Source organism: Cyprinodon tularosa, unplaced genomic scaffold (assembly GCF_016077235.1).
Source record: "Cyprinodon tularosa strain WSP-4 unplaced genomic scaffold, ASM1607723v1 ctg105, whole genome shotgun sequence".
Classification (NCBI taxonomy): domain Eukaryota; kingdom Metazoa; phylum Chordata; class Actinopteri; order Cyprinodontiformes; family Cyprinodontidae; genus Cyprinodon; species Cyprinodon tularosa.
The window spans coordinates 241,713-255,081 of NW_024037838.1; the positions used below are offsets into that span (position 1 = coordinate 241,713).

The 13,369-nt window shown below is 35.9% G+C and overlaps 1 protein-coding gene across 1 annotated transcript; it reads left to right on the forward strand.

The window, feature by feature from the left end:
• The first annotated feature begins 140 nt into the window (after positions 1-140).
• On the forward strand, positions 141-12,366 carry LOC119782940 (alpha-N-acetylneuraminide alpha-2,8-sialyltransferase-like). The gene is made up of 9 exons (XM_038284157.1): positions 141-1,074; positions 4,770-4,847; positions 4,942-5,007; positions 5,506-5,562; positions 5,693-5,767; positions 7,400-7,544; positions 10,899-11,011; positions 11,095-11,187; positions 11,277-12,366. The coding sequence occupies exons 1-9, from the start codon at positions 989-991 to the stop codon at positions 11,746-11,748; spliced, it is 1,185 nt and encodes a 394-aa protein (XP_038140085.1). The 5' UTR covers positions 141-988; the 3' UTR covers positions 11,749-12,366.
• Positions 12,367-13,369: the final 1,003 nt, after the last annotated feature.

Consider the following 13,369-nt stretch of genomic DNA (forward strand, 5'->3'; position numbering starts at 1 on the left):
TTGTCAGACTAATCTTTATAGACCTAAAACAAATAAATGTTTTAAATGAAAGTTTCGAATTCTTAAAAATGGGCAAATGTATTTAAATGGGTGGAACCAAATCCGTTTGTATGTCTGCAGTTCAATGGCTCTTATTTTAAGTCTTTGAAGTCTCTTATGTTTCGTTTTCCCTGAAAATACTGCCTAGAAAAAACAACTACACTGCCACTTAGTGGTAGGGTAAGTTTTCCTGTAGAATGAGTGTCTTTTCTTTGCTTTTGACTGTGAGAAAAGAGTAATTCACATGTTCTGTTCTCCAACAATGCTGTTTTAGGTTAGGAAAAACATATTCCTATGTAGTCAAAATAGAAATGCCTTGAAGAAAAAAAAAATAGAAAGCTAAATCAATATAAAGGCTCCAAAAAAACAGCTCAAATAAAGTGATAATAATCTAAAATAAAACTTATTTTCTTTAATGAAAATGTATGGATCCAGTCAGGAAGTAACTATTTATTCTCCTTTTCATGTATAATAAACTTCAAGGGTTTTACAGGGAATGTGAAAACAAGGAAAAAGCGTGCAAAAATCTTGTAGTATTTATGATACTAAAGCAACTATCTCTTATGTATGGTATATACATCTCACATTCACTAAATTCTTTTCGGCCCTCAGCATTAAATTATTTGTTATATTTGCAGTGGACAGAAGATGAGAAGCAAAAGTCCCATTTTTAGTTTTGATATCCTTCCGAATTTAAAGGTGAGAGAACTCACAGTTCAGTCCTCCAAACCTCAGACTAATACCGCTTTGCCCCAGGTCAGCTCAGTGAGCTCCTATGGGGCCAGAGGACAAAGTTCCCTACTGTCGGAGAATTGCTGTAGGTGTTACTAAACTAAGCTGGTTTTACAGGAATACAACGTAGAAAGAAACTCTGACATTACAGCAGGAATGACAATCAGTCAGCGGTCGAGTGGAGGAGCATGCAGTGTGATTAACAGAACAAGAAGATATGAGGGGACAACTCGTACGACATTTGCCTTCGCTTGTTTTGGGCATCCTGCTGACTTATTTAATCTGCACAACATTCGACAGCAAGTAAGTTTCTTCAATAGTAGCATACTTTAGTCTTTTTTGTGTGCAAGTGTCAGTTTTTCTGATGACAGAAAATACTGTTGCTGGAATATGAGGAGCTGCAGTGTTTTTTCCTAAAGTGATACATTTTTTTTTATTCATAAACTCCTTTAATCAACTAATGAAAAAAAAAGAAGGTATTTCCCAGCATCAATAAAAAATGCAAACATTTACTGTCTTGGAGAAGCAATTTGTTTTGTGTGAAATACAACTAGAGAATTATTTTGAGGTTTTAATGTGGAAGTTTCCATTTCCATTTTTCATCATAATTTTGATTAACAGCAATCCCCAAACAGATTCAGCTTTCAATTTGAATAGAAAGAAAAGCTGGTGATTTAGTTCTAGATTGGTACTTGCTGATTATTTTAGCAATTAACTATTTTGGTCTCATTTTTTCTGTATCATTGTTTTCCCTCTGGGAGCAGGAAGATAATGCATGTTTTTTTGTTTGTTTGTTTTTTTTTGCTTGTGCTGTTTTTATGTCAAGGGAGAATCCAGGCAATTATTGTATGCAGAAGGTGTGTGTTAGGATAATTATCATTGATTATGTTTGAGTTTGTCACACCCTAATATTACATGCCTGTTGCATGTCAGAAATGATGTTTTCCCCAGTAGTTTATCTAATTAGGAGAGTTCCTCTGTCCGGATAACCAGTTATAAACTTCATTCAGTACATGGCAAATATTTGGGAATGGAATGAGAGCGGTGTCCCTCAGCAAAGAACAAAGTGTAATATTTTGATAATGCTGGAGCCACGGATGTCTCCTCATCTGCAAACATGAATGATGAAATGATGTGATGATATGGCAGACTGGAGATGCATAAAAAGCTTGTGTAACGGTGAATCAGGGCCCAATTCATGAGATGTTTGCCTGGTTGGTAAGTGCTGCCTTCTGTAACAATAAGCAACTTCTCTGATCTGAGTAAGATTATAATTTCTATAAAGTCTGTTTACATGTCTAATGGTTATTTAACACATATACATAATGAAGTGTTAGTTAAAGAGTTTGTTCTGAGTTAACTCTTTTCGGGAAAAAGAACCGGAGAGAGAAAGCTTCAAGGTGTAAACACAGAGGGTTCCTTTAACATTATATGTTATTACAGGAGATGAAAAATGTGTTTAAGGTTTACCTTTGTTAGCATATTCAAAGGTCACTGTGTTTATAAGATCCCATTGAGCGGTTTGTTTTCAATGGCATTTTATATGTAAAGACTTGGTCAACTAACCTTACTGGCTCAACCTTTTACATTAATGTTTGGCTAATTATTTACAGAAAATGTCTTGATATTCAAGTTTTTGAGCAGGTTTTATTATCAATAAACAATCCACGGGAAACTATTGGTGAAATGATTTTACAGGTGATAGACATTTTCTTTTTGTCCTGCTTGGTTAGCTCCCTGTTAAGGGGCCCACATGCAACACTGTTCCTGTATGACAGGTGTGATAACAGCGTTTTCTTAGGACTGGACAAATGTTGTGTTTGTCACTTACCATGAAAATACTTTTGGGTCTTTGTCTTAAATTGCCCTGACAGCTTTTTCTACGGACTGCTTAGTTAGTACATTTGAACATTACCCGAAACCGAAAGTAGATTTTCTTACGAGATTATTAATATAGCTTTTAAACTGAACATGAACTGAGATGAAATTATTATTTTTTTTATTTTATTCTAGTTCCTGTATTTAAAAAATGAGTGAATAAACCATAACCTTTGACTGTCTGTATTGTTGCGTTCTGTACAAGTTACAAAACTTTGTTATAAGAAATCATCTCCTATGACAAAAATTTAGAAAAAATAATTTAAGAAATATGAGTTATCTAACAAAATATTACTGAAAATTCAAATAGGGTCAAGGTACAAGAGACAGGGGAATATCTTAGATGACAGAGAGCAAAACAAAAAGTAGACAGCAAACAGTTTGAGTCACATGACATAAAATGGAATTAAAAAGCAGTTGAAAACAGCAGGAAAAGGAAAACTCATAAGGGGTTAAGGAGCAGATTATGAATTTCTGTATTCCAAATGGTTTGGGTCACATGATCTGTCAGCTGTCTATATAGGTATGATCCGGTGTTGATGAGGACAGGTGTGTTCCACCCGAAAGGGGGAAACAGTTTTTGACTGCAACGCAACGCAATACTAACGTGATGCTATGCTACCGATATTGAAGTGAAAGCTATGTGGATCTCAGAAACTATGTATGCGGTGTTATTGTCAACATTGCCGAGTCATGGAAATAAATGGATTACCTGCACTAACATCAAGGACGGCTCTCATTTTAATTAAGCGGCTAAGTAATCGGCGTGTCAACTTTACCCTGGTGTACCACCTCAGGGGCTTAAAGCTTTGGCTTAGCCTCTACAAGGGGTGTGCCCTGAATCTAAACCTGATGACCACTCTCATCTGGTATAGAGAAAACTTCAAAGAATGCCTTTACATATTGGGTGATTTTCAACCAGCTTAAGTGTGGCTCTTAAAGTGTGGCAACGACATGCAGTTGGGAGGTGGATAAAGCAGTGTAGAAGGCAGATGTACAGGAACAAATTAAACTACGCCATCTTTCAAACTGTCATTGAGAACTAAGCATAGGGGTTTGAATAATTTCTGATAAGCCATTTCATATGTCTCAGTAATTATGCAGTTTTATTTTAGAAATTCCAAGCCTCTCGACATATATTTGTAAATTATCTATGTGAAAAAGCCTCAAATGCAGTGAAGGAGGAAGGAGAAAGGTACAACCTCCAATATGTAATTATTCTCAAAACCATAATGTTAGCATTTTGACCAAAGACTGTATCCTACAACTAGTCACTAAGCAGTGAATCAAATTAGGTTAGGTCCAACTTGTGACAACCCAAAATTCATTTGTTGATAATAACCAACCATTAAAATTGTTGTTTTGTTCAAATTTGTATTTTTAATCTAGAGTATTATCAACATCGCAATAATAATTGCACATATCCGGTGTTGCTGTTATTTTCACATATCCATTGCTTTAAAAAATGTCCACAGCTGTATATTAATTGTTTATTCTTCAGATGATTGCACAGCATCTATATTGAAAAAACACGATACAGTATTTGTTTTTTTTTTTACTGTCACTTACTGTTATTTTTATGCATTTTTGAAGGTCCACATTTGTGTGAAGATGTTTGCTGTTATGCTTTTGCTGTAAGACAAAAATGTCCCCATAGTGGGACAATAAAGGGATATTATATTTCTATTTATTTTACAATGAATTCTCATAATGATAGCAAAAAGAGTTTTAAAGAATTTTACCTATAAATCCACTAAAATAAGAGACTGCTTTACTGAAAGGGAGCCTTCATGGTTGTCCAGTGGTCAGAGAGGAGGGCATGTGTGTCTTGGAGAAGCTACAAGATTGGTGATTCAAACCCTGGAATATAACTCAGGGTCCCTGAGAAAGACCCTTAACTTGACAATATTCCTCAATTGCTGCTTAATGTTTCTAAAGGGATAGATTGTTTTGCAATCAGGAGTAAAGGTGATTATTCTTGTGTTATTACTCCATTCCACTATTAAAACAGCAGTATATTATAGGGTATTTTTTTGTTAAAGCACAACTTAAACTAGTAACCACACTTAAATCTAAGGAAAAACTATAAAATAATAAGATCACTTTTTTCTTTTTGTTAGTGACTGGAATCTTCTTAACGGACAGCTTCCGTCATTCCTTGTACAGAGCAAAACCACAAATTTGTATAAGTGGGACAGGTGAGAACAGACTCTTACTGCTTTCAATTTCATGTAATTAAATGTCAATTTAGCTTTTTTATTACTTTGTACTGTGGTGCACTGTGTGTTTCAGGTTTAAAAGTAACAAAGTATTGAAGGTTTGCTCTCCAGCGTGGAAAGAAAGAATTCAAAATATCTAGTAAGTATATCTTTTTTTTTAAAATACCAAGAATTTGTGAGACTGATTTTGAGAAATAGATTGGGAGTTTGAGTGGAAAGTCAAAGCAGAGCATAATATTTTGTCAGAGAAAATAGATCAAAACTTTTCACAATTACCACTTGAGGAGTGCTATATATATTTCTATTGATCTCCATTTTCTCCCAACCCATGTTATTTAGGGGGGTCCAGCTCCTTTTAGAAGTAACCTAATCAGTTAAAAAAGTCTACATTTGTGTTATTTAATTTTATTATAAATCCAACTCTTCTGTGACAGCTTTAGGCGGAATGGAGAATAAATTCCATCATAAGGATCAGGGTACACAGCAGCATGTTAGTGAAAAAGTTGTTTAAACATTTAAAATGAAGCAACATCTCAATGTTTAAACATCTCATACAGTATGATCAATGATAAAATCTTGTAATTATATTTAAGAAGTCATTGACACATACAGAATCCTTTCTTTTTCTGAATTACAGCAATAAGAAACCTGAGCCACGGCCTCCTAAGTCCTCTAATTCTTGCAAAGACTGCAGGTGAGATCAAGCTACACAATTTTTATCCCTTGCCTTTAATTCTATTTCTGCATTTTCTTCACTCAATATAAGTAATATAAGAAATGTTCCAAGACCTAACTGGGTAAATGCATTTGTTGATGTACAACAGGAAGACAATAGATGAAATTCTGAAGAATTACTCTAAACCCTGGGTTAAAAATGAAAGCAGGCACGAGGCAATCAGGTAAAGTCAAGGTCTTTAACAGTCATCATTTATTTGTTATGAACAGAGATGCATTTGGTAAGCTGTTTCATGAAATATTGATGTATAAAATAACCCCTAATAATGGAACAAGTTCTGTGAAATGATAAGCACATCATCACTTGTATCATTTCAAGTGAAATTTAAGTTCCTTCTTGTAGTAAAAGGCCAAACTTAAAACTTTATTTTATAACTGAATCTATGTGCTGACATTTATTCAATCTTCATTTGTGCCAAAAATGATTAATTCAGTCTTGTTTTTATTCAGATAATTGGATGCCATGTAGATGCATAAATTATTCTTCTGTTTACTTATATAGCGCCATTTCAAAACACTTGTCATCTCAAGACTCTTTACGAAGCCAATTCAATCATATCATAGAGTCAGATTAAGGTTAAAAGTTTTCTACCTAACAAAACTTAGCTGACTACATTGAGTCACATGGATGGATGCACAGACAAACAGACAGAGAGAAAAAAAGAAAGCTTCTTCAAAAGTAAAATGCACTCAATAGAAGGTGTGAACAGCCACAGACTCGTCCACGACCAAAAAAGACACACTCCGAGCCCTGGTTATCCAAGGGAACCCCAAATCCCTGAGATTTAAGGAGGGCTGACAAAGGGATGGCCACACCCACCAGAGAAGAGCAGACGAGAACAATCGAGGGCCCGACGACCCAGCAGCATTTTTTCAGATTTGGTTGAGAACAAATTTCTAGAAGCAGGAGAGTCAATGGCAGAGGAGGGCAATATTTCCATGTGACTGAGGGCAAGAGAGAAGGATGCTGAGCTTGTTCCTGAACTGGACCTGTTGAAGAAGGTATTCAATTCATTGACCCCGTCCAGACTACCATCTGCTGATCATCATTTTGATTGTGGTCTTTTTTCCCTGATCACACATCTCTGATATTGTTCTGCTGGAGGTTGCTTTTCTGCCTCCTTCTGTGTGCCTCCTTACACAGAAGTCCATGTGGTCAGTTGCAAACTCAGTCATTGCTTTGATATCCTCTCCATGTGGCTAACAGTGCTGTAGCCTCCAAACAACCTTGCAAAGCTTCTTCAGCTTCTTGTGGCCATCTTCTTATAGTTCTTTTATAATGCAGATTGTCTATTATGAAGAGGCTTATATATGTAGCTAAATCGGTCTCAGTTTTCACAAATACACATATGTGATTCATACATGCACAAGACCAGCTCCACACAGCATGATTCACGCAAGCATACAAGATTCTCACACGTGCATTCACCAAAGTATTTCTGGTCCATAAACATTATAAATTAAATTACAAAGTACTATTGGTCTTTAAGCTTCACTGCATTTGTGTCTGGATTTTTAAGACTCTCTTGACGTGCCTCGATACACAAATGCATTTTTTTTTTATACAGGGAATGATTTGCAACCAATCACATATCTCCCTTGTATAAGCCAATCACAAGAAAGTAATACTTTTAGGATGACCATTTGCTCTGCTCCAGTCCGGTGTTGTCAGCTCAGCATATCACGTCAGCCCAGCATAGCCTTAGTAATACGCATTATATAGAGTTTCCTCTGTCTCTGCACTCCTTACATCCAAGCAAACTGTTTTATTTCTCTGTATTTTTTTGGTTTCCCAGGACTCAGCTTAGCCTCAAGTGCAATGGCTTTGAGAATGCCATCATGACCCAGAAAAACACTCCACTGGGAGCAACAGTTGTCTATGATTCCCAGAAGACGAAATCAGTTACAGTGAACTCAGAGCATTTTAATAGATTTGCCAAAGTAAGTTATTTAGAATTGCTCACTGATTACTCTTGCTGACAATATTTCTACAATGACTTTTTCTTTTTGGTATTTTTATACCACAGTAGATTATTTTTACCAGAAAGGTTATAGTTTGCACTTCGATTATGAAACATATGCTTAATTTCATATGATATTTGTTTTATGCAATGTCTTGTACAGTTTACAAGAAAAAGACACAAAAATATGCTACATCTCTGTAATTTATTCTTCTCGACTCCACTTCAGAATTTCATCTGGTAGCAACTGACATTAACTCACATCAATGATTCCAATTTTCTATGACAAACACAGTTGGCCCAGAGACTTTATATTTGTGTGTTTTTTGAATGAAATAGGTTACAACGTTCTTTACTTGTTAGTTGAATCTTCAGTCTATATAGTCTATATATTTATCTGATTCAATTTTGAGTTAGTGCTAAGGAAAGGTTAGCCACACTCCTAACAACTGTGAAACTGCCTTAATTATATTCTTTTTTTATCAACAACAAACTAAAAAATGAATAAATAAATACAAATTTATTTTTGTCCATGGCAGTAATATAGACAATACATGCAACCTATGTTGAGGATTGGCTTTTAGGCTATATTGCCCACTCCTACTTAGTTGTAAAACGGAACATTTAAATTTAAACCTAATTTTATTCAAGGGTGTGAATCATGTAGGCCTTTAACCTTTAGCCTGTCTGGTACAAAGAATACTTACAGACCAAACTGTGTTACACCAAAGCGTTTTTTATAGGGTGTGTTCAAGTCCGGCGGCTGCATCCTCAGATGGTACCTGGCCCATCTGGACTGAGTGTCTTGTAAGCTGTGAAAATGAGGAGGCTGGAAGAGTTTGGCTATAGATTTGAAAAGGTCGTCTAATTGTCACTGCCCCTCACTAAGCTCTGTCGCCCAGCAACCAAAACAGTTGTTACACAAAGCAAACAAAGAATAGATGCTAATTTACTTTTTGAGGAGCTGCAGCTGTACCACCGTCACAGATATCAGATTTGTAGTTCACACAATGCCCACATTTTGGAATCCATGCTTCAGTGCCAGCCAAACATAGTTGCACAGGGACAGATAACTTTTCAATAAACCAAACATTACCCGCAACATATCTGACTTACTAACCATATAAATGAACTGTTTTCACTAAATAAATGCAAAGTTATTCACATACTTGTATTATATTAACCTATACATACAATTTTCACTACTACTCGTCACCATTTCCCCTTTTCCTCTAAGCACAGAGTAGCTGGCTTGCTCAAATAATCACGAATAATACGTACCTGTCCTTAAAGAGGGGCAAAAAAAGGCTGCATTTGTCAGTCGCATATGAAGGAGTCTTCAGATTCAAACAGGCCCCAGCGCTGTGCTCTGACATAATTGGCTGACTAATCTGGGCTTCAGAGGAGGCAGCTGCCGGATTCAAACACAGAGATAGACAACCCAGCTGAATACATACAGTGCCTTGTGAAAGTATTCAGTCCACTTGAACTTTTTGACCTTTTGGTGGCCTCAAACATAAAGATGTAAAATTATAATTCTTTGTGAAGAATCAACAAAAAGTAGGACACAATCATAAAGTGGAAAATCTTTTCTTTGGCTATTTTAAACCTTTTTTAGCAAATAAAAAACAAAATAAATTGGTTGTGCAAAACCATTCAGCCCCCTTGAGTGAATACTTTTTAGCGGCACCTTTTACTGCAATAACAGCTGCAAGTCACTTGAGGTATGTCTATCAATTTTGCCCATCGAGAAACTAAGATTTTTGCCAGTTCTTCCTTACAAAACAGCTCCAGCTTAGTGAGGTTGGATGGAGAGCATTTGTGAACAGCAGTCTTAAGTTCTTTCCACAAATTCTCGATTGGATTCAGGTCTGGACATTGACTTGGCCATAATAACACCTGGATATGTGTATTTGCAAACCATTCAATTGCAGATTTTACTTAATGTTTTGGATCATTGTCTTGTTGGAAGATAAATCTACGTCCCACTCTCAGGTTTTTTCAGCCTCCGACACGTTGTCTTCCAGAAATCCTGTATTTGGCTGCATCCATCTTGCTATCAATTCTAACCATCTTCCCTGTCCCTGCTAAAGAAAAACAGGCCCAAACTATGATGCTGCCACCACCATGCTTGACAGTGGAGATGGTGTGTTCATTGTGATGAACAGTGTTGCTTTTACGTCAAACATAACATTGTGCATTGTTGCCAGAAAGTTTGATTTTGGTTTCATCTGACCAGACCCGGTTCTTCCACGTTTGCTGGCTTTCTCCCATAAAGGCCAGATTTGTGCAGTTTACAACTGATTGTTGTCCTATAGACAGTCTCCCACCACAGCTGTAGATCTCTTCAGTTCATCCAAAGTGTTCATGGGCATCATGGCTACATCTTTGATCAGTCTTCTCCTAGTTTGAGCTGAGAGCTAAATGGGGCTGGGTCTTTGTAGATCGCTGTGGTCTAATACTCATTCCATTTCAATATCATTGCTTGTTCAATACTCCTTGGGATGTTTAAAGCTTGGGAAATCTTTTCGTATCCAAATCCAGCTTTAACTTCTCCATAACAGTATCTCTGACCTGCCTGGTGTGTTCCTTGTTCTTCATAATGCTCTCTGCCCTTTAAACAGATCTCTGAGACTATCACAGAGCAGGTGCAGTTATACAGAGACTTGATTACACACAGGTGTATTTTTTATCATCAGCAATTATTTACGTCAACATTGATCATTCAGAGATCATCACTGAACTTTTGGATAGAGTTCACTTCACTGAAAGTAAAGGGGCCAGGATCATTTTGCACACCCATCCTTCAGTTATTTATTTGTTAAAAAACTTTCAAATATCCATTAAATGTCTTTCCATTTCATGATCATGTCCCACCTGTTGTTGATTCTTCTCGTCCCACCTGTTGTTGATTCTTATGTTTGAAGCCTGAAATGTGGCAAGTGGTCAAAGAGTTAAAGGGGCCCTGAATCCATTGCCAGGCACTGTAAGTGCAACAACATAACAGTTACAGGACAATGTGATAGTAGGATCAACACACACACATATAGCAAAGTATCAACCAAAAGAGGGGAAAAAAAACACTTCTAAGAACTTGCTCAGAGTTACTTTCTTTAATATTGTGTTGTCTTGATATCTATCAAAATGAATAATGTGCTGACTTCTCACATATGGATAATTTAAGTTTGAAGCAGTGATTTAATGTAATAGCGGAATTTTAATAAACAACCATAAATCCCTGCATCAAGTAAAGGTGGATGTTTTGGGATAAAGTCTGAGTAATTAATTTCATTTTCTAATATATTTTTGAATTTCCTGTGGAAAATGATTGCAGACATACCCGGCCTTAAATAAAAGACGGCATACATGTGCTGTCATTGGGAATGGAGGCATCTTGGCAAACAGCAGCTGTGGAAAAATGATTGATTCAGCTCAGTTTGTGATCAGGTAAAAACATTCTCAACAGTATTGTGCATCTTGGATGCTAAAACATAAGCAAATTCAAAAAATGTTTCATGTTGTCTTTTCAGGTGTAACTTAGCACCTTTGTTAAATGGATACGAGAAACATGTCGGTGTTAAAACGGATATTGTGACGGCAAACCCCAGTATCATTTCCCATTGGTGAGCAAACAGATATAATTTTTTATTTTTATTTTTTTTTTAGTTGAATTTCTCCAAACTCCCAGTTCACAGTTGGTTTGTTATTGCAGGCATGACTCTCTTTTAAGAAGTCGGCGTGTCTTTGTTGAGAGACTGTGCCAGTATGGCAACTCCAAGTTGTTCCTTCCTGCATTCTCCTATGTTGGTCACACAGAATTGTGTATGCGGGCCTTCTATACCATTGAGGACTTTGAATTGCCCATCCAGCCTGTTTTCTTTAATCCAAACTACATTGATAGTCTAAATGTGTTTTGGAAATCTTTTAAATTGAAGGAACAACGTATCACCACTGGTCTCATTATGACAAGCCTGGCACTGGAGCTATGTGACAATGTTCATCTGTATGGATTCTGGCCCTATAGTGTTCATCCCCACAGCTTCCAAGATCTGACTGCGCACTATTATGACGATTTGAAACCTACAAATAAGCACCTTATTCCAGAAGAGTTTAAGCTTTTATTGCAGTTGCACAGCCAAGGTGTACTAAAACTTCACCTTGGGGAGTGCAAGCCAAACAAATAAATTATTTAGGCAACTCCGGTCTGGAAAAGACTTTAATTCAAGAATACATTATATTATTAGGGTTTCAGGTCTATGCTTCTCATTACACCATGTCCATGTTTCTTAACCACAATTACTATTTCACCAGAATCAGAATTACTTTATAATCCCTTGGGAAATTCTTTACGATATCACCGGGAGCCGAACAGCAAAAACTTGAACTATCCTCATGATAAAGTAAAGTTTTAGTTGAATAAATACCATAAGATAAAAGTTTAAAAGCACATGAATGTAATAAAAGTAAAATGTCTACAACACAATTTTACCCATGTGCATTTATAACCAAAAGTTATTATTTTATGCACATCATTTTTGCATTTTGTGGCCACTCTAAGTCTGTTTTTCCTGTATTTATATCAGTTTCTGGTCTATATACAAAAAAACCCCCAGATGTCTTCAAGTAGAAAAGAAGGAGAAAAAACAGAGCAGTCTGCAGAACAGCAGGTAAACTCTTCAAAATGGTCATCAAGATCTCTGGTCAAAACCATCTGTGCCTCTTAACATATTTAGTTGATTGTTGTATACATGTACAGTTATGTATGGGATATTATACTGAAGGCCTGCTTCCCTCTGAAAAAACCCCAAAAAGAAATACTTTAGGCATGCATATTGTGAAAATATACTAAAATCCTACAATAGTCCAATTAAAGACAAAATTGGGTTTAAGTAAATGTAAATACCTTTTTTGTCCCACAATTAGGAAATTTGATTAGGTATTTATATAGATGGATATTTATATTATATATATAGTTATTGAACTGGGTGTCAAATATAGAGAAACAGGTTATTGCACAGGGTATTAAATAGTAATTAAACATTATACATTGCACAAGTTATGATGTTGTAGTGTTGCATTGTCGAGTCAGCATCTCTGATTGGTTAAAAATGATCTAAAATAGTCACTACTGAAAATAGTCACTACTGAAACATGTGGTGATGTTTTGTTGGTGAAGTGAATTTTTCTGTAGTGGGAAAATGAAAAGTCCTCCCTCTATTTACTTGCCTTTACCTTTAACTACTGATAAAGAACACCTCTATATTTTTAAGTTCCCAAACAGAACAGCCATCACAGAATGTGGAAAGAAATATTTGCTGAAATAGAAAAAAAAATAAAATTGTGTCGGGTTATAATTGCAGACCATACTTTTAAGTCAACAAGTTTACTATTGGTTATGTTCAGACTAACATTTATTTTGCTGGTATGTTCAAATGACTAACTTCCTAAAAATGTGTCACAATTAAAACAGTGAAAAAAATTCCACACAAAAAAAACACAGAAATAGTCAAAACTTTTCTTATTTTAGTTAATAGTTGGATATCAGCAGACGGCTATTTCACAGAAACAAATAGAAGGATTAGGTTGGGATTTTCTGGATATTTTGGCTTCATTTAGCTTGATTCAACAAAAGTAGAGACCAATAAGTTACCTGCTCCAGATCAGACTAACAGCCAAGTTTAGATAATCCTGGTGCTTTAGAAGAATAACTAAAACAAGGAGCGATTCTACAGTAGGCGAAACATCATTAGGAAACTTTGTAATAGTTGAACTACTTGTTTTATTTTCATGATTCAGGATTTCCTT

Bases quoted from the DNA above. Each gene is read 5' to 3' on its own strand.
- LOC119782940 (XM_038284157.1), top strand. From the start codon at position 989: ATGAGGGGACAACTCGTACGACATTTGCCTTCGCTTGTTTTGGGCATC. The intron at 5,008-5,505 runs GTAAGTATATCT...TCTGAATTACAG, and splicing joins GAAAGAATTCAAAATATCTA to CAATAAGAAACCTGAGCCAC. The intron at 11,012-11,094 runs GTAAAAACATTC...TTGTCTTTTCAG, and splicing joins TCAGCTCAGTTTGTGATCAG to GTGTAACTTAGCACCTTTGT.